Source organism: Colletotrichum phormii (assembly GCF_030913505.1).
Source record: "Colletotrichum phormii strain CBS 102054 chromosome Unknown BDP81scaffold_6, whole genome shotgun sequence".
Classification (NCBI taxonomy): domain Eukaryota; kingdom Fungi; phylum Ascomycota; class Sordariomycetes; order Glomerellales; family Glomerellaceae; genus Colletotrichum; species Colletotrichum phormii.
In genome coordinates, this window is record NW_026851448.1 from 1,029,435 (window position 1) to 1,053,080 (window position 23,646).

The 23,646-nt window shown below is 53.5% G+C and overlaps 8 protein-coding genes across 8 annotated transcripts; 4 read left to right on the plus strand and 4 right to left on the minus strand.

The window, feature by feature from the left end:
• Positions 1-2,616: 2,616 nt before the first annotated feature.
• BDP81DRAFT_315530 (uncharacterized protein) lies at positions 2,617-6,165 on the minus strand (the record flags this gene model as incomplete). Its single annotated transcript, XM_060584095.1, has 3 exons — positions 2,617-3,810; positions 3,865-5,018; positions 5,082-6,165. The coding sequence occupies 3 exons, from the start codon at positions 6,163-6,165 to the stop codon at positions 2,617-2,619; spliced, it is 3,432 nt and encodes a 1,143-aa protein (XP_060447500.1).
• Positions 6,166-6,897: 732 nt separating this feature from the next.
• On the minus strand, positions 6,898-7,696 carry BDP81DRAFT_193225 (uncharacterized protein). The gene has a single exon (XM_060582441.1). It carries the CDS (start codon positions 7,523-7,525, stop codon positions 7,052-7,054), a length of 474 nt encoding a protein of 157 aa, XP_060447501.1. The 5' UTR covers positions 7,526-7,696; the 3' UTR covers positions 6,898-7,051.
• Positions 7,638-8,508, plus strand: BDP81DRAFT_314934 (VanZ like family protein; the record flags this gene model as incomplete). The annotated part of the gene is made up of 2 exons (XM_060584046.1): positions 7,638-7,662; positions 7,886-8,508. 2 exons carry the CDS (start codon positions 7,638-7,640, stop codon positions 8,506-8,508), a joined length of 648 nt encoding a protein of 215 aa, XP_060447502.1.
• Positions 8,509-8,721: 213 nt separating this feature from the next.
• On the minus strand, positions 8,722-11,060 carry BDP81DRAFT_422931 (ferric reductase like transmembrane component). The gene is made up of 2 exons (XM_060590034.1): positions 10,397-11,060; positions 8,722-10,226 (listed from the first exon to the last, which is right to left on the minus strand). Exons 1-2 carry the CDS (start codon positions 10,776-10,778, stop codon positions 8,848-8,850), a joined length of 1,761 nt encoding a protein of 586 aa, XP_060447503.1. The 5' UTR covers positions 10,779-11,060; the 3' UTR covers positions 8,722-8,847.
• Positions 11,061-11,698: 638 nt separating this feature from the next.
• BDP81DRAFT_193266 (uncharacterized protein) lies at positions 11,699-13,557 on the plus strand. The gene is made up of 4 exons (XM_060582442.1): positions 11,699-11,955; positions 12,008-12,098; positions 12,148-12,311; positions 12,360-13,557. Exons 1-4 carry the CDS (start codon positions 11,847-11,849, stop codon positions 13,424-13,426), a joined length of 1,431 nt encoding a protein of 476 aa, XP_060447504.1. The 5' UTR covers positions 11,699-11,846; the 3' UTR covers positions 13,427-13,557.
• Positions 13,523-18,499, plus strand: BDP81DRAFT_422937 (ankyrin repeat-containing domain protein). The gene is made up of 3 exons (XM_060590035.1): positions 13,523-13,703; positions 13,762-14,930; positions 14,986-18,499. The coding sequence occupies exons 1-3, from the start codon at positions 13,564-13,566 to the stop codon at positions 18,120-18,122; spliced, it is 4,446 nt and encodes a 1,481-aa protein (XP_060447505.1). The 5' UTR covers positions 13,523-13,563; the 3' UTR covers positions 18,123-18,499.
• A 355-nt stretch (positions 18,500-18,854) lies between these two features.
• Positions 18,855-20,071, plus strand: BDP81DRAFT_345009 (endoribonuclease L-PSP). Its single transcript, XM_060586081.1, has 2 exons — positions 18,855-19,482; positions 19,571-20,071. The coding sequence occupies exons 1-2, from the start codon at positions 19,159-19,161 to the stop codon at positions 19,664-19,666; spliced, it is 420 nt and encodes a 139-aa protein (XP_060447506.1). The 5' UTR covers positions 18,855-19,158; the 3' UTR covers positions 19,667-20,071.
• Positions 19,777-22,832, minus strand: BDP81DRAFT_514521 (uncharacterized protein). The gene is made up of 2 exons (XM_060595839.1): positions 21,238-22,832; positions 19,777-21,185 (listed from the first exon to the last, which is right to left on the minus strand). Exons 1-2 carry the CDS (start codon positions 22,682-22,684, stop codon positions 19,969-19,971), a joined length of 2,664 nt encoding a protein of 887 aa, XP_060447507.1. The 5' UTR covers positions 22,685-22,832; the 3' UTR covers positions 19,777-19,968.
• Positions 22,833-23,646: the final 814 nt, after the last annotated feature.

Sequence of the window (23,646 nt, forward strand, 5' to 3'; positions counted from 1 at the left end):
GTTTCCGGGACAGATACCACCGTCCTCGTCCCCAAGTATCACTTCACACCTTCAGCATTCCTGTCAGTTGTTTCGAACGTGCTGACCATGGCATCTTTGAAGACCAAACATCGAACTTTGCCATAAAGTCACGGCTCTTTCGAGCACCTAAGCCCCGCTGCCAAAGACCTCATGCTCGCCGCCCCTGACGATCATTCCACGCACGATACGAACCATCTCAGCCCAACCAAACTCAAGAATGAAATGAGGAAGAATACCATACTACGGGGGACACATTGGGGATTCAGATCGAGAAGTCGACGTCGGAGGAAGACAGCCTGGGTACTGGACGGACACGACTCTAAGGGGGTCTCGAAGGCCTTCAACGTCTCGAGACAGACTCCTTGCCTGCCTCGCTGAGCTCTGTGGAGCTGACGGATGCCCTTCCACAAGCGTACGACACAGGAGCATCTCGTGCTCATGGAAAAGTACAGCAAATGCGGCGTGCCGCTGTCTGTTACCGTGATAGTCAGGGGTCAGCACCTGACGAAGACCGAAGACGAGCCAAAATCTAGCTAGTCCTGCTACACACGCCATAAGAGTCTTGCCTCAATCATCATTCGAACCCAAACCCACGTACGCTCGCTGGACACATCTTTTTCTGGGTATGACGAGGCCCCCTTGCCTCATCGTAGGGCCTATCGTAGATGCAGTTGATACCAAGACACGACGAGTACCGACTCAAAATTCGGCCTCGCGCTGTCAGCAACTTGATACATTGACATCTTTCTTGAGCCTGCTTATGATGATATGCCTAGAAATTGCTGATATCAGCACCCGAAGGTTCCATCGTACCACCCGATACTGATTGGACGCCAAGTTGACGGGGCTTATGATCTACCCCATGAGCGAAGAAGGACAGGAAACTAGTGCCGGACATCATCGTAGCAGCTCAGAAGCCCAGAGATGCCAACGCAGAAAGCACAATCGCCATAAAGCTTGCTCAGTCAAGTTATATGAATCACATAGAGACAGTTAGACAACTCCATCCGGATATGATCCGTGTTCAAGGGCAAGCTCTTTGTCGTTCTCAACAGTTCCAAGACTACGGCTGCGAAGACGGGAGGGCTTCTTAGAATATTCTGTCCCGTGACCGCGCGGTTCTTGGTCTCTTTTTATTTCTGCGTAGAGCAGACGGTTTGAGCGGTGTAGAGCCGTGGGCGATAGAGCCAGAGGGATAGATTTGCTGGCGAGGGATGATACCGTCATAAACACAGTGCTCTTGACCTGCTAGAGACTGGCGTAACCGCCCCTTGATAGCAACACAATACCTCTCCTGAACCCGTGCTTTTCGTGTTCCCGAATCCGGATTCCGATGTCCTTGACTGCGATATGGCATGAACGTAAACCTCCTTCAACTCCGAGTTGGCTCAGCACTAAGGCAATACCCAGACGAAGACATCAATACTCATACTACATCACACCACGGAAAAACATCAAATCATTGATCATGTTTTCATTTCGATTTCGATTCTCAGCCCAACAGCAGCGGCTCTACTACAAGAAAAAAAAACTAAACTACTACGACTGGTGAACAAAAAACACGCCATCTATCAACTCCAAGCGGGCATCGCATCGCATCGCATACGTATCAACAAACTCAAAGAGAGAAGAACGAGGTAGAACCCTAGACAGCATGCACGCATCCACCCCCAGCATTCCCCTTCAACAATCTTACAAGCAATAACTTGATACGCATACGCATGCCATGGAAGCCTCCAAAAACCTAAGATGAGGGAGGAATCATGGAGGTGATCAACCAAAATGCTGTCATGAAAGGTAGACTTTGCGGATGGCCGGTCCCCATCCCATAATCTGTCCAAGTTCCAGAGCCTTCTTGATCCCTCGCCCTCATCCCGAAACAACAAGAAAGCAAAAGAGATAAGCCTCCTGAACTTCTTCCGCCTTTCCATAACGAAGGGTGGCGGTCCTGTCCTCTGCACTATACGAGATGAGTTGAAAAACGTCGTTGACCAAATAAAAACTACCCAGCCCTTCTTCTCCAGTCCGAGGCGGAATATCTCCCGCGCTGCAGTACCGCCAACGGACAAGAAAACTTCAAACCCACCCCTTCCACTGTTGAAAAAATGACAAGAAACCAGACCGTTCATCTCCGGTCTCATCTGATAAACGACCTCCCCCATGAATGACCGCCACTTTGTTGGCTTTTTGGGTATCCCAGTCTTCTTAGTGAATAGCCGCGCCGAGCTATGTAATTCGGGTTTTTTTTTTCTTTGTGCAGCATTATATCTTCCCTTTCCCGTACGATGAAACGACGATCCAAACTCAACGCCGAGGGATGTTTGTTGAAAATGAAAAAGGGGTGTGGATCAAAAACGTATATTGAAGAGTTGTATGATACCAAGCAATGTCTGAGGATTGGTGATGCAAAGAGACTGCTTCGGACGAATGCAGAAGCTGACTCGAACGCTTCCGCGACATGCTTCTGAAAGGGTGGTAATGAAAACTCCGTTCCACTGGGCACTCGCTGACAAGATCACCAGCAAGCCGCCATGTTGGTATATGTGGAACGGGTATATATAGGTGAGAAATCGAGTGTCATGGCGTCCCTGTCACTCATCTCTCAATGCTCTCGGGACTCATCATACCCATGGGCTCGTCCTTGTCGGTCTGACTGGTGTTGCCCTGGCTTTGCATGCTCTCGTTCCGCTCCATGCTTGAAGGCAGCGCGATCGCCGCTGGGTTGGGCCCGGAGCCGTTGATGTTGGCGTGCTTGACCTTCTTCGCCGGCGTAGTCTCGCCCTTCTTCTCCGGTGAAGCATTGACGTCCTTGTTGGCTTGCGCCGCCAATTCCATCTTCTTCTTCTTCTTGGCAAGGGCAATTTGCTCCTTGGGCGGCCGCTTCTGCGGCGAGACGATCTTTCCAGATGCACCAAGACGGGGTCTGGGCCGCCTCTGCTTAACAGGCAGCTCTTCGTCTTCGACCAGGGGCGTATCGCCATTAGCGTGCAGCTTGGCCAGGAAGAAGTTCTTGACGAGACCAATCTGGCCGTGGATGTTCTCCGTCGTGATGGGCTCAACAGGCGGCAAGGAGTCGAAGAGGTCAGTGACCTCCGTGCCAACCGTCTGGGTCTGCATCTGGAATTGGTTGCGAACACGAGACTGGAGCAAGTGGAGAGGAACCGAGAGCATATCAAGACCCATCTCCTTGTCCAGACCCAGGGCCTTGAAACCAAAGAAGTCTTCGCCGAGGTCCTCAGCGAAGTCACCACTAACGAACTGCTCGCTACCATCTTTGAAGGCACCAACACCATCTTGTCCGGCCTCCTGGGTGAGGGCGGGCCGCAAAAGCTCGGTAAGATGGAACTTCATACGTTCGTGGATACCGCCAAGCTTCGAGCTGAGTCGGTCGACTTCGTCCTTAGCGTAAGACTCCAGACTGAACAGGTCGCATCCATTCTCGTCGAGCGTGTGCAAGATAATTTCCTCGGGAGTGAAGCGTGACTGGAATCGAGAGCTTCCCTCGGCACGGATTGCAGGTGCCTCGATCTTCTCCGCCTCGCGATACACGTTGAAGGTTTTGATGATCTTCTCAAAGTAGTCGGATGCTAAGCTGGTCATGGTGTCGATGGCTGAGGGCTGAAGCTCTTCGAAACCGGTGTGGTAGAGGATCTTGGCTACAGAGCGCTGCAATGCACTACGGCAAGTCTCTGGTGCAATGACGGGACCATCATCTGCGATGAAAGATGGCTCGGCATCCTGCTCTATAAAAGATTCGTAGTTGGACTTGGGAAATTGGTTGTTGTAAACCTAGAAAACACGAGTTAGAAGACTTATCCACCTGCCGGCGACACCTGTATATACCTGAGTCTGGATCTGCATCTGCTTAATCACGCCGATCTTGCTCGACAGTTTCCTCGTCTCCTGGATCTGATGAATGTTGCTGTCGATCTTGCTGGCAAATTTGCTCTTGGGTGCCTTGAAGTGACCTTCGGGAATCATACGGAGATATTCCTCATGCTGATTGATGACGTGGCCCTCACCATCCTCGATCCACTGCAGCTTCGGTTGGATGTCTGGGAGGACCGTCAGAGGTTCGTAGTACGCGGGTACAATCTTCTCCTCTTCTCCTTCCATGCCCTCTGCAAGAGTTTCGGCAGGCTTCGCAGCTTCTTTAGCAGCGATAGCAGATGAGTCGGCCTGAGCTTGGCCAATGACACCTAGTGTCTCGGCTTCTTTTTGCCCTCTCAAATACCACCGAATACCGGCCTTGTTTCGTAGCAGAGCAGGAGCGTCGGTGTTGAGCTTGTTGTCCTTGAAAAGCTGATACCTTTCCTTGGCGATGAGTGCGCGGTCTTTCTTCGTAACTTGCTTCCAGATCTTGTACTCGTCGTCCTCGTAGGCCTGTTCTGCAGCCTCGTTGAGAGCCTGTCCCAAGGCCATGCCGTTCAACGTGGGCCCGTCGATATCCATGGCATCGGCGTTGCTTCCAATGCCTGAGTGCCCATTGACGCCGCCAGGAGTTGCGGAACCAGCGATGGGTGTGCCGAATCCACTACCGTCGACTGCCTCAGAGCCTTCTCTGCCCTTAGCAAGCAGGCCATTAAGCTGCAGCACCGGCTTCTGGTCAACGCTGGGAGTACCCTCCTTCTGATCGGTAGGTTGTTTCCGAGACTTGGCGCCCTTGGTTCCGGCAGTACGACCGCGAGATGACATTATCGGCTCATCGTCCGAGTCGTCACCACCATCTTCCTCGCCGCCATTCTGTTTACGGCGCTCTTCTGCCTCGACCTCGGCTCGCGGACGGATGACGAGGTCCGGAATGAGAGGAATCAGCTTCTCGGCCTCTTTCCTCATGCCATTGGCCATCCGTCGGAGAGGGTGTCCCATATCTTGGTTGTATCGCAGGCAGTTGTCCCATATCAGGTTAAGGTCGGTGACGAAATCCGCCTTCGATTTGTAGGTGAGGGACTTGATCTTCTTGGTCATAGATCCCATGTCCATTGGCTGCTTGATGACTGCATTGTGCCGAGGGCGGTTAGCCAATCCGGATCGAACTTGTCTGCCTAGGAACAACTTACGGTTATAGTAATCCGGCGCATCCCTCTTGTTCACCCTCTGCAGAAAGGGCGTTGAGTATTCCGTATGTGCCTTCAGCTCCGTCAAGACCTTCTCAAGGGCCTCGTACAACTCTTCTTGGTTGACGTTTTCCTCACTGGCCCATTTACTTCGGTTTTTCCGTACTTCGTTCATGAGCGATCGCAATTCGGCGTCAGAGGCGCGAACCTGGTCGCGTTTCATGTCTATCCTCGCAATCAAGTGCTTGAGGGTCAAACTCGACGCGCCCAGGTTGGCGCTGCTGAGCGACCCATGGTTTTCGGCCTGGGCGCCATTTGTCTGGCTATGGTTGTTGTTATTTTCCATCTCGGCCTGCAATTGTTTTTCGGATTCCTCCAGCTGCTGCTGCTCCAGCATAGCAGTCCGGTCGTTTTCCAGGGTATAGAATATAGTATGGAAGCTCCGTCTCGCCGCTTCTTCGGTCGCGTTACGCGCCTCTTCCAGCTGCTTGCGCGCATCTTCGCTCGTTTTGGCGCTGTCTCCGGATCTGTCGGCCTGTTTGAGTTTCTCGAGGAGCTTGCCGGGGGAGCTGACGGAGTGCACGGGCGAACTTCCGGACTTTGAGGGGGAGAGCAGCGAGCCGGCGCCCGCGGCCGCAATGCCGTTCGCGGGTTTACTCGAATCGGCGGCGGTCGCGTCTTCTTCATCCTCGTCATCGTCATCGCCGTAATCGTCTTCGTCGATAACCCGCTTGGCCTTCTTTAATGGAGGCTCTTGGATCGGCGCATGGTCGGTGGTAGGGGGTAAGATGGAGGGGGAGGGGGCGGAGAGGCGGCGCAGCGCATCGATGGCGGGATAGTTGTATGATCCGTCGTCAGCGAACAGCAGCGAGATCTTTGCCTCGCTCTTGTGATAGAGATCTTTGAACAAGGCGCGTCGTCGTTCCTCTTCAATATCAGGTTGTGCCTCAGGCATCAAGGACATTGAATGGTCGACGGGGGTTCCGTTTCGCGCAGGACCATCATCAAGTTGATGGAACAGGCGACTAGACGGTTGGTGATGAAGGGACGGCGGCTGCCATGCGTGGTGGCCATTGGGGAGGGACATTTTGTGCCCGGATTGATGATAGCGACAGGTGGGCGGCGTGTCGCCATGCGCAAGGAAATGCGCTCGTCAGGGACCGAGTCCGGGCGGCAAAGGGTCGTTATGAGCGCATCAGTAGATAGAGCGACATCGATAGAGATGACCTGAAGGATTCGGAGACGTGACGGGTTGTGGTTGTTGTGTATTGATGGATTGCAATAGGGGGTCTTTTGGGTGGTTCCGAGAGGTGAGGTTGAGGATTTGGAGAGGCTCGTACGCAAGTACGCGATGGAACTTTTCCCTTGCCTGAAGACGGCGAGTTGGCCGCTGCTAGCGGTACACGGAACCTTGGTTGACCCCGAGTTACGCAGCACAGACCACCACGAAGACTGTCGCATGTACTTAAAAATGATTTCTCGAGGTCTCAGTATGCTCGACAATTCATCTACCTTTTTTCGGACCCAGAAATGAAGTGCACTGGGGTGATGATGGGTGCCGCGATTGCGGGATGCAGGTACATGAACTTCCAATGCCGACGACGGCGCGAGCGGAGGCCACCGTAATTCCCCCCCTTGGCCCAGCGCTGAGCGATCGGATCGCGTATGTCTTTGTCACGTGATGGCCCCAGCCAACCAGTCGCAGTCAGCAACGAGCCATGAAGCGCACCCAGGCACCAAAGCACAGCAGGCGGACCAACAACAACAACAACAGAGAGTTCGCATTTGGGGGGAGGGGGAGCTTGGAAGTACTTTAATGCCGAACAGAGTGGTGATGCTTATGTGATTTTCAGAAGGTTGCAAATGTCAGAAAAGTCCCCAGCGACTCTCCGCAACACCACCAGACATCTCAATTCCCTCCCTTTATACATCATCCCGTGCACCTCAATTCCCTCCACCCACCCCCAGTGACCTCATCCGCATCCACGGGCGCGCATCGCGTCTGTCCCCCCCCAGACATCCATATCGCGACAGTACCAACTGCGGCCCACGGCATCTTCCGCCCGGGCCACCTGAACCCGACCAAACCGGGCCCCCTCCATCTTGCTCCAAAATCCTCGGGGCCCTACCCCTGTCCTCGAAAGAGGTCCCCCCGTACGCAGTAAAGCCTGGGGTTGGGGCGCCACCACTGCACATCTCCTTCCGTCAGTGGGCTGAACTCCATTTTCGCGTTCCCGCAGGGCCGCAGCAGGAAAAAAAAAGCTCTCCCTCGCTCGCCCCGATCCAGTCGCTTGGGAGCTCCGGCCAGCTGGACACCTCATCCTCGTCTGTGACGACCCCATTACGAACAACCCTGGCCCTTTCCTCATCTTGAGAACAACGAATCTTCGACCAACCATCTTCTGCGAGCTTGTCGAATAGCTGACCTTACACACCTCCACCTCCATCACTCGAGCCGCCCATAATTATTTCGAGACACTCCAAGAGCTTAGCTACCTTAGCTACCATCGCAAGCTACCAATCACACCATCTGCAGGAGCTGCTGCAGGTCTCTTCAATATGCGGATACGTTTGCCCTTTGCAGGTACGTCAAGAGTCTCAACTGCAGTCACCCATGGTTCTGGATCTCCATCGATTCCTCGCAGAGCCGAGTGGACTATGTAGCCCCCAGCTCCAGCCCAGCTTCATCTCCATTTCAGCTTCAGCTCCAGCCCAAGCTCAACTTCATCTTCATTCAAGCTCCAACTCCAGCCCAAGCTCGCAAACCACCCGTTGACAGGTCTCGCTAACACTCTCCTCCTCTCCAGGCGTCTTCTTCGCCCTCCTCCTCGTCGCAGGCTACGCAGGCCTAACAACCCTCCAACTAGGCCAATACGTAAACGACAAAGTCCTCCACTTTGCAACCTTCTTCCTCCTCACCCTCGTCTTCTACTGGATCCTCGACACCAACCGCCGCCGCACCCTCAACCTCACCCTGACCGTCTGCACCTTCATCCTCGGCGTCGGCTCCGAGTTCCTCCAGGGCTTCCTCCCCAACGGCCGCGAATTCGACTTCTACGACATCGTCGCCAACGTCGTTGGGTCTCTGGCGAGCGTGGGACTGTGCTCGTGGTACCACAAGCGTATGTTGGAGCGCAAGCGCCGGACAAAGACGTATCAGGCTGTTCCGGGGGAGGATGAGGAGGATGTGGAGCTTGGTGAGGGACATGAGACTGGTGTTGTTGAGGCTAGTGGTGCGAGGGACGGTGGTGCTGGTGTTGATGTAGGTGCTAGCAATGGGGGTAGGTCGCTTGAGGAGGAAGTGGACAATTGGGATGAGAACCAGGTGGATGATTGGGAGGAGGAGGATGGCGATGGCGATATTGGCGGAGTAAAGAGCAAGGATATGGATACGGGAGATATTGGCGATTCCAAGAAGCGGGCTGATTAGGGCTCTCTTGTTGGGAGGAGGTCAAGGAACGTGTGCGATATGACGGATGAGCATTGAGTTACGATTTTCTGGCGTTTGGGGAGGCCTTTCATCCTAGCAGCGTGTTTCGCAATAGATAAAATGACATTCTTTCCCCTCATCATATTGTGCAAACCTCACTTTTGGTTCGTGAAAACCAGGACACTGTCACATGGCAGGGGAAGAGACGAAGAATTTGGAACAATAGCTATGATTTCTAGGGCAGACCAATAAATCACCAAAGCAGAAACGCCAACCCAGTAGCCCCGGCCTTATCCTTCTATTAATTCAAACCGCCCAAATCTACAGACATGCAGGCCCTCACCAGCCAAAGGCCTCGTTATGCCACACCACGTCCCGGCCCCTCATGACCCACGCGCCAACATACTCCCGCACCTCCCGTCCCATCTCCGCCGGCCCGCATACCAGCACCGCGACTCTCTCCTCAGCCCCTTGCCTGAAGAAGTCGTCGACAATCTTGCGCAAGTCCGGATGCTTACGACTGCTCTCGCTTGTGAGGCGGTTCCGCCTCCGATCACGCTGCAAGGAACTCATCTCCATCTCGCCCTCAGCGTTCGTCTCGGACGGAAGGCCGGCCATGGGACCCGTGGAATCTGAGTTGAGGGCCTCGCCCGTGAGGAAGACGCGGACGTTGGGGTCGTCGAGGACGCTCTTGGAGACGGACTTGTCGGCGGCCGTGGCCCAGGTTGCGTCGCTGGCGCCGCGGACGGACCAGACGAGTTCGACCTTGGCGCTTGGGTTGTCTTGGAGGATGGCGTGGTAAATTGGTACTGTGAAAGTTGCACCCACGCCGCCGGCAACCAACAGGAACCGATCGACAGAGTCGCCAGTGAGTTTGTCAAAGTGGAGGGATGCGGCACCGTAGGGGCCCTCGATGCAGAGCGGGACCTTGCCGTCTTCGATGCCGGTGCCCGCGTTTGCGAAACGGCCGAGATGTCGTGTAAGAGGACCATCGAGCTGACGAGCTACCAGGGTAAGGCTGCCGTTATCCTCGTCGACGGATGCAACGGTGAAGGGGTTGAAGAGAAACTCAAAGAGCATTGCGTCAGGAGATGTAGGGCCAGCTCCAGGTCGTGCTGCGGCGGGTACGCTAAGGTAGATGTGGGAGCCCGGACGCGTGTGGAAAGCATTGATCTTGTGCCGAGGGATCGAAGCTGATATCTTGATCAGGTTCGTGCCAGGGATAGTCTCAACCTTTGAGAGAGCCTGTACAGTCCGGAGACGACGGACAGTAAGGTCAATGAGGAAGACGATGATGGCCTTCACCATAAACAGCCGTGCTGACTTGGCGTGGAAGAACACCAGGACTGGAATAGCAAATGCACCGATGAGATGGGTGATGAAGAAGACTCGGTACGAGTACCTGCGAACGGTGGCAGCCGCTGTCGAGGTCATCATGTTCATGGTTGCAAACGCAACGACACCGGCAAAGACGACGGGGGCAAAGAGGCGCTTCTGAACGATGCCTTTGGCCACGAAGAAGTTCAGGTAGAACACGGCGTGGAGGACAAGGAGGGATAGCGTCACGCGGGAGAGAACGCGGTGCCATTTGTTGAGCTCCTCGTGGGATGTGCGGAAAGCCTTTGCGATGGGGCTGAAACTCTTCAATGCCAGTAGGTACTGAAAGGGGATCTGAGAAACGGCGATGATGCCGAAGCGTTTGGTGAGATGGAGGTAATCTACAACTGGTTAGAAACATGATATTTCTGGTCAATCCGAATGATAGTGTTTTTGAGCATGTAATCCCAACTTCAGTCAAGTTCCCTAGAGCCTATTGAGGGGTGGTTTCCGAAGTCACATTTGGGGTTTCATCGTGTTTGGCAACCAATTGAGGGGATTCCCAACTCACCATCGCCCGTCTCCAACACACTCAAAACCAGCAGCCATGCCGCCCAGGCCAGACCAAAGACCCATTGATCCTTCTGACCCCAATGCTGCCCCATGAAGTAGACATCGTCCGCGAGCCACCACTTCCACTTCTTGATCGTGGCGTCCCAGCTGTGGCTCCAGCTCTGTCTTCTCGTCTTCAGCTCGGGGGAGCCTGGAACAGCCGCGTATGAACCTCCTGACTGCCACCGTTGACTGAGATATGCCCCGAGCCGAAACAGCAAAGCAATGATGATTGGCGTCAGTGCTGAATATTGAGCATAGCTGCCATAGCGATCCAGGGTCTGTCTCCGGATCTGGACCTCTTCCTTGGAGAGGTCGACGAAACGGTAGGGCCAGCTCATGGCGGTCGGTCTTTCACGGGTCTCGCGGACAATGGTGAAGTAGAGATACAGAAAAGGGAAGCTCAATGCCACATGAGAAATCCGAGAGACAAGACAAGATGAAAAAGGTTGTGATAATCCGCAAGCTCGGACCGAGCGGGTAGTTACACAAAAGAGGATGAGATCGAGTTGCAGTGGGAATTGGCGAAGGTTCCCGTCACTTGTCACGTATCGAGAAACGCGCCTGGGTAGCCAAGTACACACAGCAGAACGAACACCTTACAGCTGGCATCTTCGTCCAAAGTCTCACCTCGCAGTCAAGGCGGTTTTAGGTTGGCTTAGGCCCGTTTTCCAATAGGTGTATCGACCAAATGCGATGGATTGCTTGGTAAGCCACGTCTTGATTGGCCAGAAGGAGGTGACCCCTGAGCTTTCCCCCCAAATGTTCCCGTCTCTGGTGGAGGAAGTGCTCCCCATCGCCAAGCAGGCGCCGGTGACATTTCAGCGAACATCCCGGCTGTTTGTGGGCGGGCGGGAAGGACCCTGCCGAAAGCCCCTTCCATTCCACAGACTTGAACGTCGTCGCTCTTTCACTTCGATCTACAAAGAAGGCAATGGAATTATTACCGACCGCAGTTCAATACTGTTCTTTGTTTTCCCTTCTGCATGCCGCCTTGTGGAATTGTCACATTGTCAATGGACAGGCGAAAGGATCTTGGTATTCGAGCCGCAATGGTCAACTCCAGGCTTCCCACCAGTCATTCCACTCGGCGACAGCAAGGCTGGTGGCTGAGCCATGAATTTCGGTGTCACATTACACAACCCGCAGACCTCATACGACGGGGAATCCTCTGGATGGGCTCTTCAGTGGGACAGACTCCAAAACTACGCCTGCCTGCAGCAGCAGATCTGATTCACATGGCTGGTTGGTTGATTCAAGGTATCAAAAGGCCCGGCCATGCAGCCTGCATCAGCGCTTAAGGCGGGGTCTGCAGCTCCTGTTCGGAGCCTGCTCTTCAACGCAATGATTCTCGAACAATCCTCACAGCCGAATCCTATTATCAATTCTTATAATAGGGCTCATATTTCATGTCACCTTTGGTAAGGTATTTTCCTCCAATTACAATGCCATCAATCAACATGGACCGAACGTGCTGTGATTCTTGCTCGCAACCAGAAGTGCTGTACTGGAAGAAAGGTCAGGTTGGAGAGAATTCGTTCGTACCAGTGGCCATACTGACAGGAAATAGGTGATCAAAAATGGAGACCGTCAATGAACACCAGTGAGAAGGAATCAGCATCCTTTTCAGCAGACGAGGAAGATTTCGATGTTTGCATCGTGTAGGCTTATCAGAGGTTCGGCAACGGCTCGATGCTGACAAGTCGATAGCAAGGCTCGTGCGCAGAAAATACGCGAATGCCTAGCATGCCGAGAGAAGTTTGGCAAGGCCTTCCTGATCCCAGATCTTTGGTGGAAACGATATTGCAGAGATTCCAACGGTTACTTTGGCTACGGTACCAAAATTGACGAGGACGGAAATTCCACAGGACTGAGTGAGTCGTGACGATTGGGGCCAGAAACCGTGACTGACGGCAGAATAGCTACATGGGCACGCTTTCCAGTGAAGCTCACGAACGAGGGACATCCAGGATATGAATGGTCAAAGATTAATGTGTTTACGCACTGGGTGGCGGAGACTCATCAAACAATCCTCATTGTTTTCGACGCCGTTCAACCAGGGGCAAACTGCATGAAGAGGGTACCGGCAGATGAATTCGACCCCATGTACGCCGTGCCGAACGCCGACTACTTCATCGATCCCTACTGGATATACATCGGAATCTTGGAGAAGGTCGTGACTCTGCAAGATGCCGCTGTTTGGGCTGTTCGAGATACGGTCAGGACCACGGAGAAGAAAAGGGACAACATCCCCATGCAAGACTCGGTCACGCCGAAACCTACACCGGACTATCGTCATTTGCACGAAACCGCACGACATGCTATACACGTTTCGGAGACGCTGGATCTAGCCGTCAAGGCTGCGAGGAAGATTTTACTGCAACACGAGACATACAAGGCTGGCCCTGACGATCAGTCCAGGCCTACCGCCGCATGGAAACGAGCTTGGAATCACACGCATCAGCGGCTGCAGTTTTATGAAGAAATGATCACCAGCCTTCAAGAGCGCTCGGCTTCCAACAAAGCTCGACATTTCAACGAGATATCGCTCGCCTACAACATGGTTGCTCAATTTGACTCTGGGATTTCTGTAGATATTGGTCGCGCGACGCAGAGGGACAGCGAGGCCATGAAAACTGTGGCTTTTCTCACGCTGCTCTTCCTGCCAGCAACTTTCGTTTCCGCCGTCTTCAGCACTTCATTTTTCGATTACGACTCGGGAGCAGACTCGTGGAATGTCTCGGGTAAGTTCTGGGTATACTGGGTTGTGGCAATTCCAATTACCGTCGTAACGGCTCTGTTGTGGTACTACCGACATCATCTGAACCCTTCAGGTGGTTGCGAGTTACTTCGACGGGCGGACTCCCAAAGAGTAGTCGCATGCAAAGATATTGAGGTTGGGGAGGGTAAAGCTGTCGCGGGGCTGTGGCATCAGGCACCTAAGTACCTAGTCTCGGTAAACGGACAGCATGCTGTGCCGCATGATTGAGAAGTCTGCTGGCGCAGTCGTCCTGCCAATTGGCTATATTTTACAACATACAGGGAGAGTCATGTGATCAATGCAATATCGTCTGCTGTAAGAAAGTGGGAAAAAATGCGGTGACTGAGCCATTTGGAGCTCAGTTCATGCAGCCTGATTTGGACTCATCCGCCCCAACTTGCCGCTCTCATAAACTCACTTTCCCATCTCCTTCTACGGCCTGGGCCCGAACTTGCTTGCAACAACCCTCCCTGCGATCGGTGTTATGTCGCTGTTCTCATGCCAGGTGAGCACCCTGCTTCGAACTGGGCGAGGTTCGCCATTACGACAACTAACAAGGACAGGTTGAAAAGACAGAATCAGGCGAACTCATTGAACCCCGCAGCCACTCTAGCCGAAATGTCCAGCAGCAATGCCCACCATCAAAGGCCTCGTGCTGGTTCGCAGTCGTCGAGCGATGTTAGCCGTGCGCAAGAGAAACGGGGCCGGAGCTTCGACAATGAAGAAGAAGAACGTGTCGAAAGGCTTGCAAAACGAACGAGGGCAAGGGGCTCAAAGCTTCAGATGCCTAAAAGCTCGTACACTGTGGGCTGGGTTTGTGCTCTTTATCTTGAGTCGGCTGCAGCTACAGCTATGCTTGACGATGAACACCTGCCACATGCTATGAGCCCCGACGACACCAATGCATATACGTTCGGCAGTATCGGACCGCACAACATTGTTATTGCATGCTTGCCATCGGGGCAATACGGCACAACAAGTGCGGCGGGATTGGCAACTGATATGAAGCGGACGTTTCCTTCAATATGGATTCGCTTGATGGTTGGCATAGGTGGCGGGGTTCCTGAGGCGGGCGATATACGGCTCGGCGATGTCGTCGTAAGCAACCCGACAGGAGCTTCCCCGGGCGTCGTGCAGTATGACTTTGGCAAAACTGTCAGAAAGGGTCGCTTTGAACGCACTGGAAGTTTGAGCAAACCTCCACCAGTGGTACTCTCGGCTGTTTCCCGGCTACGAATTGAGCACGAACGCAAGCCGAATCAAATTACGAAATTCTTGGCCGACATGAGAGAGCGCGAACCTCTTATGGACGAGTATACGCGCCGAGGCGCAGATGGCGACCGACTTTTCGTGACATCATACGAACATTTCGGGGACAGTTGCGACGATTGTGATCCATCTAAGCTAGTATCACGCATTGCGCGGCAAGACGACAAACCCAAGATCCATTACGGGATCATCGCCTCTGGCAACCAGGTCATGAAACACGCGAAAACAAGAGAACGACTTGCTAAAGGCCACCACATGATGTGCTTCGAAATGGAAGCGGCAGGTTTAATGGACAACTTCCCATGCCTCGTCATTCGTGGCATATGTGACTATGCGGATTCACACAAGGCAAAGGGATGGCAGAAATATGCCGCCACTACCGCAGCAGCCTATGCAAGGGAGCTTCTTCTCGTCACGCCAGGTAGTAACTCCGTTGCACAAATGCAGTCTGGTGCGGATATGGGTTAGTCGAGGCGCATACTTCCCTTCGCTGGCATCTGCTCACGACTTCACTGCAGAAAGAAGTAGTGAAAATCGCAAGAGGCTTTTGGACGCACTCAAGTTCAACCAAATTGACAAGCGGAAAGACGACATCAAAGAAAATCATGCCCAAACTTGCAACTGGCTCATTAAGCACCCTGACTACGCCGCCTGGATGGATCAAAAGCAATACTCTAAGCATCATGGCTTTCTGTGGATTAGGGGGAAGCCTGGAGCTGGGAAGTCGACGATCATGAAATTCGCTCTCAAGCGCGCAAGAGGCAGAACGGTTTCCTTCTTTTTCAATGCCAGGGGCGGGGCTCTTGAGAAATCGACGCTAGGAATGTACCGGTCGCTCCTACACCAGCTTTTGGTCAAAATACCCGAAGTTTGGCTCGATGCCGACGAGTTTCCACTCCTGAACCAACAAGAACCGATAACGTGGGATCTTGAAACGACGAAAGACCTCTTCTGCAGGGCCGTCAAAAAACTCGGACAACGAAAGTTGACGTGTTTCGTTGATGCCCTTGACGAATGTGCTGAGGGCGAAGTGCGAGAGATAGTCAAGGTCTTCGAAGACCTGTGCAAGTATGCATTCCAGCACGACCTCCGATTTTACGTCTGCTTTTCAAGCCGGAACTACCCATATATCAAGATCCAGCACGGCAGACAGCTCGTCCTTGAAAAACAGACTGGTCACGGTGAAGACCTTGCAAGATATGTGCACGACAAGTTCGAGGCCGACACTGGGCCTGGACTTGACGATGTCAGGGAAGAAATCTTACGAAAGGCTTCCGGAGTCTTCATGTGGGTCGTGCTTGTAGTTGATATCCTCAACGATGAGTACGAGAGTGGGCGCTTATGGGCGGTCAAAAGTCGGTTGAGCGAGATCCCGTCCAAATTGAGCGAGCTTTTCGAAAACATATTGACTAGAGACCAAAAGAATAAAGGGGATTTGCTTCTCTGTATTCAATGGATTCTCTACAGTACACGCCCTCTTAAACGAGAGGAGTACTACTTCGCCTTAGCCTCCGGCTTGGGACCTGATGCTTTGGGGAAGTGGGATCCTAGTAAGGTCCAGTATGACCACATGGATCGCCTTATTCTCAGCTCGTCAAAGGGTCTGGCCGAGACAACGAGATCTGGTGACAAGACGGTTCAGTTCATCCACGAATCAGTACGTGACTTCTTTTTGAAGGATAATGGAACACGTCATCTCTGGCCTGGAATGGGCGCCGATTTCGAGGCCAAAAGCCACGAAAGATTAAGGGACTGCTGCCATGAATACTCGAGTCGAGTCGACATCTCTGACTATTTGTCGGAGTGTCAATTTCTCTTGGACCTCCCCAAGAGAAAAGCCACCGACTTGAAAGCCGACGTCGAACGTGGCTTTCCATTTCTCGAGTACGCAACCAATCATATCCTTCATCATTCCAATGCCGCTGCCCAATCGGTTTCACAAAGTTTCTTCTTCCAAAGTTTTCCATTAAAACAATGGATCCAGAGAAGCAATCTTTTCGAACAGCACAAAGTAAGAAGGCATAATCCCAATTCTACGAGCCTTCTGTACATTGTTGCGGGGAGAGGGTTAACGAAGCTGGTCGAGGAAGCGCTCCACCTCACTCCGGATGCTGAGATATTTGGAGGCCGTTACGGCTATCCACTGCTTGCAGCTCTGAAGGAGGGCCACGGAGAGGCGGCTAAGGTCTTGCTACAACATATCGCAATTTCTGTAAGACAAGATCGCTCTGCTTCATTCGGTACCTCAGACTCCGAGACTAGCACCCAAGCTCCCCCAAGCATTGTTTTCGCGGACAAAGAAGGACGTACGCCTCTTTACTTTGCTGCAGAAAGAGGGTATGTCGATATCGCCGGAATGCTATTCGACTTAGGCGCTCAACCTAAGCCTAGACTAAAGGAACTTAGCCCCTTGGTCCGCGCTGCCGAAAAGGGACAAGAAGCATCGTTAAGACTTATTCTTCAGAGTCGATCCAGACCGCAATGCAGTGTCGCTACCAACACGACTTTACAATCAACATCGTCGGTAGACGAAGATGGAGATGTCAAAAGAGCCTTCATCAAGGCGGTCCAGATCGGAAACACCTGTACTGCGCGTCTTTTGCTTGGGACGGGTATCAACGTTGACGCCGGGTATGATTTTGATTTCACGCCTCTAGTAGCGGCAGCCCAGAACGCTCAAAATGCTTCCATCGAGTTCCTTCTTGATAATGGAGCAGACATCAATAGGACATCTCTGTTGGACAAGATGATGCCGATCCATTGGGCAATCATGAATGGGCACGCAGCAACCACTCGATTATTAATTCAGAGAGGGTGTGATTTGGAAGTTCAAGACGCATCTGGGCGAACACCTCTTTACACTGCGTGCAATGCATATCGTACAGAAATGGTAGAAATCCTTCTTAAAGCAGGTGCGTATGTCCATACACAGGACTTCTATGGTGATACTTCATTGTCCGTTGTTGCATCACGAGGAGCAGTCGAGCATATGGTCCTGCTATTGCAACACAGTATCCTCGAACAACAAAGAGGCAATGGCGGGATCAAATTCTCTCACAAAAATTCGCAAGAAGCATTCGGTAGTGGACTTCCGGATTTCAGGCACATGGTAAACAAACTCGGAGAGACTCCTCTATTCAAAGTCTTCCCTTTCAAGAATACACATGTTCTGAGTGGCCTATTGGATGCAGGTCTGGACCCTTCTCATTTGGACGATACGGGTCAAACCTTCCTCCACAAGGCATGCAAGGCGGCATACGATACGAGCTCTGAATATCTTGAAGGTGTTGAAAAGGCCGTTGCAAAGGGTCTTGAAATTGATGGACGGGACCACAAGGGACGAACCCCCCTCATCAACGCAGCCGGTGTATACCACCAGCAGTTCGTTAGATTTCTGCTTCAACATGGGGCCGACCCCAATGCGAGGGACAACGAAGGACATACGCCAATATCTGAGGTTTTTTATCCTATAATCATGAAATGGACCAATGAGGACGGATTAGCTACACTTCGGAGCCTTCTTGAAGGAGGTGCCGATGCCACAGAACCAGGCCCAAACGGCGAAAAATTGCTGGATATGGCTCATCGGCTGGGATGCAATGAGATGGCAGATATTCTGAGAGAAAGTATGGAGGCAAGAGGTGTCACTTCATAGATGGTTCAGGCTTGTGTCTTCTCCCCCGGGACATTGGAGTTTTCTCTACTTATGGATGGGGTGTTTCTTGTTTTTTTTAGAGTCGGGCACTTGCAGTATGTAATTCGTTGTCAAAGAAGGCGTTAGACAGGAATCTCTTCTTTACCAGATTCTGCTCAATCTCCCATGTGGTCAGTCTTTGGTTGAAGTCTTGATGCTTACACAGCGTCGCAAGACCGACGTCCCAAACTCCCCGGAGGAGGGGCGCCGGCTTCGGCCGGCCAAAATTACCCCGCCATCACCGTCCCGCGGCGAAGTCCTCCGTTGACCACGCCAAAGTGGGCCAGGCGCTTTCTATCGGCAGACCCAAGCTCAGGATATGCTCGCATCCTCCTCTGTTCCTATCTGTAATTCGCAAGTCTGTAACATCAAATATAGCTTCAGGCTAAAAGTATTCCGTCTAGTAGAGAACCAACTCGGGTAATGCAAAAAAAGAGCCCTCCAACGAATACAAGGCGAAACTAACTTTCCGACGACTACTTACCTACCTATCCTAACCCCGTGCATGATGCAAGCAGCGGTTCCAATACAGACATTACCCACGTAATAGGTACCGAACGTTCATTAGCCTCTCGGCAAATTTCCAAACTTCCCAAAAGTCAAAAAGAGCCTCATCCACCGTCCGGCCGGATAATCCGCGCAAAATCCTTCGTCCGTCGTCCACGCCCTGTCGTGAGTCGTCGCGCCCTTTCCGCTATCAGACCCCACCATCCCGCCGGTGACGTGAGACCCACATAGCCCATCTCCGACCCCGCGCCGGTGGTAATCTTCGCCGGTGGATTTATCATCCTCACAGAGTCGCGTCTACTTCAGTCTGTCTTATATACTGATCCAGCCTTGATAATTCCTCGTATTTATTTCAGTCTTTCCTCGCAACCATCCAAATCGGTCTCTCCCCAAAACTCATCGAATCATACATCCCTTATCTAACCCCATCAACCAAACCAAGCATATATCACCTACCCATCTCTACACACCATCAACACCACAGCCCAAAATGATGTCGGACCAAATCGAGAAAGTCCTCACAACCTCCGCCCCAGCCCCCCTCCCCCAATTCTCCCAAGCCGTAAAATACAACGGCATGGTCTACTGCTCCGGCAACATCGGCATCCTCCCCGACAAGCCAGGCATGGTCCAAGCCGAAGGCACAGTCAAAGACCGCACCCGCCAGGCCCTCAAAAACCTCTCGGCCGTCCTCGAGGCCTCCGGAAGCGCCCTCCAAAACGTCGTCAAAGTCAACGTCTACATTACAAAGATGGCTGATTTCGCCACCATGAATGAGGCGTATGATGAGTTTTTTACGTTTGATCCCAAGCCTGTAAGTCTCCATTCATCTCGGGTGCGCTCTGGCAGGTCAGAACGACAAAGAAAAGTGAGAAGCTGTGCTGATATTGAGGAATCAAAAGGCCCGCACGTGTGTTGCGGTATACCAGCTGCCGCTGGGCACCGATGTTGAGATTGAGTGCACAGCTTTCCTGAACAAGCCGACTCAGAAGCTGTAAATTCCTCATATTTCTGACTTGGAGACTGATTTAAACTTGCATTGATGAGACGAATAATGGTATTTTAAACTTCTGTGTTTATGTAATTGGCCTCGCAGTCATGCCTTGGCTACAGTACTTTGCCCTCTCGAGGCAAGGCGTCCCGTCCCGTCCACGAATCTATAAGAAAATCACGGTTTTCCCGCCCACTTGAGCAGCCTCATGGGACTGCATGCCCGTAACGCCGGGTAACAAATAAATTAGCTCCTCCCCCATCATATCTTCATCAAGACCCAGTGAATTGACCTCTCACATCGCACACCTTACTGCCGATATCTGGCCAGCTGTGCCATAATGTTCTGAACTTGGACTGCAGAATCGCCGGTGCCAGTCGCAGGGGGGTGGCCGTTCGGGCCATTTGAAGGTGGCGCGCCATTGGGAGCAAAGGCCTGTCCGCCATACGAGGCAGGCTGCGTTGGGGCCGTAGGCGGCGCTTGCTGGATACCACCCATGAGGGCTTGTAGCTGAGCGTTTGCAGCTCCGGCAGCATTGTTGACAGCCGCCGGACCACCCTGGGGGTTCATGCTAACCAACAGCCGCTGCAAGGTCGCGTTATCGATGCCATTCATCATGCTGGCGAGGTCGGCTGGCACTCCAGCCGGAGGCTGGGGTTGTTGGACTGGAGGCCCACGTGGCGGCCCCTGGCCTCCGTGATAAGCAGGTGCATGAGGAGGTACGGGCTGCCCTCCATAAGGCTGTCCGTATCCCGGGTACTGAGGCTGAGGAGGCGGGGCATTCTGATAAGGTGCCGCCGGTACAGCTTGTGACTTGGCCCGGAGGACGAGCTCTGCCGCGATCGGCGGGTCGATGTCTCGGTAGTCGTCGTATCGGGCACTGACGCCTCCGGAGCGGTCAAAGACTCGGAGCGGGATCTTACCCATGTTTTGTGCCTGTATGTCGAGATCGACAATGGCGTGTACGCCTTCGATGACTTGGCGTTGAACAATAGCCTCACGAGGGAAGCTTGGGTGGAGGAACATAACGTCGACCTTCAGGCCGCGATCGGTGAAACCGCGTTGAACCCAGGTGATGAAGTCGCGGCTAAGATCCTGGAGGAGCAAGAACTGAACGTCGGGAACCTGGTTGCCATAGCGGCGGGGAATATCGAGACGGTCGTCAGCTGCAGAAGGACGACCAAGGGCTGCAGGCGGGCTGGGACTGCGCCGACGGTATCCATCGGTGTGGCTGCGGCCGTATCCCTGCGGGGACCGCGAGCGACCACGGGAGCGATCATGAGATTCATGCTGGTAACGATCCCGACCGTGACTATCCTCACGGCCATGGTCACGTCGGGGAGGGCTGTTACGTCCCGGCCTGTAGTCATCGCGGTTACGACGGTTGTCATGGTGCGAGTTGGCTCCGTCATGGCGATCCTGACGATCTTGGCGTCCTGATGGTCGACCTCCACGGCCACCACGGTCTGGCGATCGGTTTCTCTCGTTGCCGTCCTTCTTCTTCTGGGCGCGTGAGATTTCCAGATCTAGTAAAAGTGAGCAAGCTTCTCTCATCGCATGTTGTTGAAGGCTACTTACGAATCTTGCGACCCTTGATCTCGCTGCCCTGCAGATTGTCCATGGCAGCTTGAGCGTCTTCTAGGTTGTGGTACTGGACGAAGCCATAGGCGGACTTGAGCGAGATCTGGGCGAGACGGCCGTATCTGTGAAAGATATCAAAGACATCCCGCTTGGAAACGCGTTCGCTCGACAGGTTGCCTGAAAAGAAGTCAATGGCGCCGTCGGGTCTGCCTGATGAGAGAGAGCGCGAACCAATGAAGATGCGTGAGCCATCGGGGAATTTATCCCATTTGGCATCAGCCATGTAACGGCGCTCGTCGTTTACGAAGGTGTCCCAAAGGTTCTGGCGGTCAGTAGTATCGTCCGTCTGGCCGGCGGGGTAGCCCCCAGGAGTGGGATAGGGAGGGGCGTTCATTGAAGTAATGGGCACAGCCGCGTTCAAACCGTTGGCGGGTGGAGGAGGGAGGCTGCCATAGACGTCGGATGCGGTACCCGGGGCACCCGCAGCTACGTAGGTAGAAGGTTGACCTGGCGTGGGCGGAGCGATCATGTTTGGAGAGACATGAGGAGCAGCGTTCTGAGGAGGGAAGCCTCGATAGTCTTCAGATGGGTATGTGGGAGCCGCCTGTTGAGGCAGCGGAGGTCTGGGAGGAAGAGTGGCAGACGCGGACGAGGTCAAGTTGGACGATGGCTGAGCATCATGGTTCTGAGCAGAGCCAGTGGAAGATTGGTCGTTGCTGGACTCGCTTGCCTGGCCTGTCATCTCAGCAACGAGGCGAGAGACATCAACGGCGGGGTCATCCTCGGGGGCATTGTCATTGCGTGCGTTGAAGGAGGCGCCGTTGGCAGTCGAATAAGGCGCGCTTGAAACAGCTCCTGGGTGGGCGGCAGCTGGTTGGGAAGGCGCGGATTTGGTGGAGTGTTCCGCAGCAGCAGCAGCAGTCTTGGCCGACGAGGAATCAGCGGCAGCGACGGTGGAGAGGGCCACTTGCGAAGGGCTTGTCAAAGAATCAGGAGCGGCGGAATTGTGAATGGATTCTGGTGCCTTTGATACATCATCCTCTTCCGCGCCATCTTGATCCGCATCCCGGGGGGGAGAGTCGAAGATCTTGAGATAATCATCCTCGCCGGCATCTGGCTCCATCTGTTGTTCCTGAACCTTGTCCGTGTGTGTCTCCTCTTCCTCTCCGTAGGCATCGTCCAGACTGTCGACGTCGTCTTCGGCGTCTGCGTTGTCTGCGGCAGCTTGCGCATACGGTTCGGTCGAAAGTGGTGCATGTGCAGGTGCGTCTAGGTCGCCATGAGCGACTCCATTAGTGTGGGCGGACATTGCATCAAGGATATCAGCAGTATCCTGAAGAGCAGGTACAACAGCTGGGGCAGCGGAGTGGAGGGGAGATGGACAGTAAGGCGAGAGGTCGGCAGCAGTAGCCTGGAACTCGGGGGTGGCCTCCGGTTCGGGCATTCAAGCTGTTGGAGTGTTGGCGCACTGGTTGGCGGTGGTAAATGTAGTAGTAGTATTGGTGTTGATAGTAACCTTTAGGTGCGAGTAGGCGATGCGACGACAGCTGTGGAAGCCTGCTGATGTCGACGATGCCGAGGCTTGCGCGAAACAGGCAGAAGAAGCTTTTGTGAGGTTGACGAGACAAGCTTGTGGGCGAGTGGGTTAAAGAATGGGCTTTATGTCAATGGAGCAGCGATAAACGAGGCAACCCGACGCCTTGTTTTCAGCAAATTCAGTCGGACCGCGGCAGTGCCGTCATGTACTTATGGGCAAGCGCGAGGCAAGGCAAGCACGTCTGGGTTGGTTGGTTTGGGGACTCAAACGTGAGAGGAAAGAACCCAGAGTGGCAGGAAGGTGGGGTGGGAATGGATGGAAGGAAGCAGGCGCAAAAGAAAAGAGGCTGCAGGCACGGGGGAATCTCCGATGGGGAGTGGGCGCCGGGCGGTTTGAGTAGGAATGGGTAAGTGGGTGCGGCGGGAGCGTAAAAGGCCTTTGAAAGTTGTGACAGCAGGTGAGAAGATTTGACTCGGAGAAATCAGAAATCTCTGTGACGGGAGCTTATTTTCCTCTGAGTTGATGCTGCGGTGGGCGGAAGGGGTGTCGATTCAGCAGTAGGAGAAAGGCGAGGTGAAAGAGGATGCAGGAGAAACGTTGAACCTTGAGGCCATGAGCACCGAAATGTGGTTGGTGGCTGCTGCGGCGGTGTCGCGTGAAAGTGTGTGTGCGGTGGAAGGAAAAAAAAGGTTAAAAAGCTCAGGTACGAACGACATAGTGGAGCCTGGACGGCTGCGTGGGAGAAAAGTCGAAAAAATCGCTGTGAGGACGGGAGGGAAAGAAGGTGCCATCCACCCGCTGCCAAAGCTCTGCTCTCCGCAAGGCTGGCCGATCGCGCTGGACGGGAAAGAGGCTTGACCAATGTCACC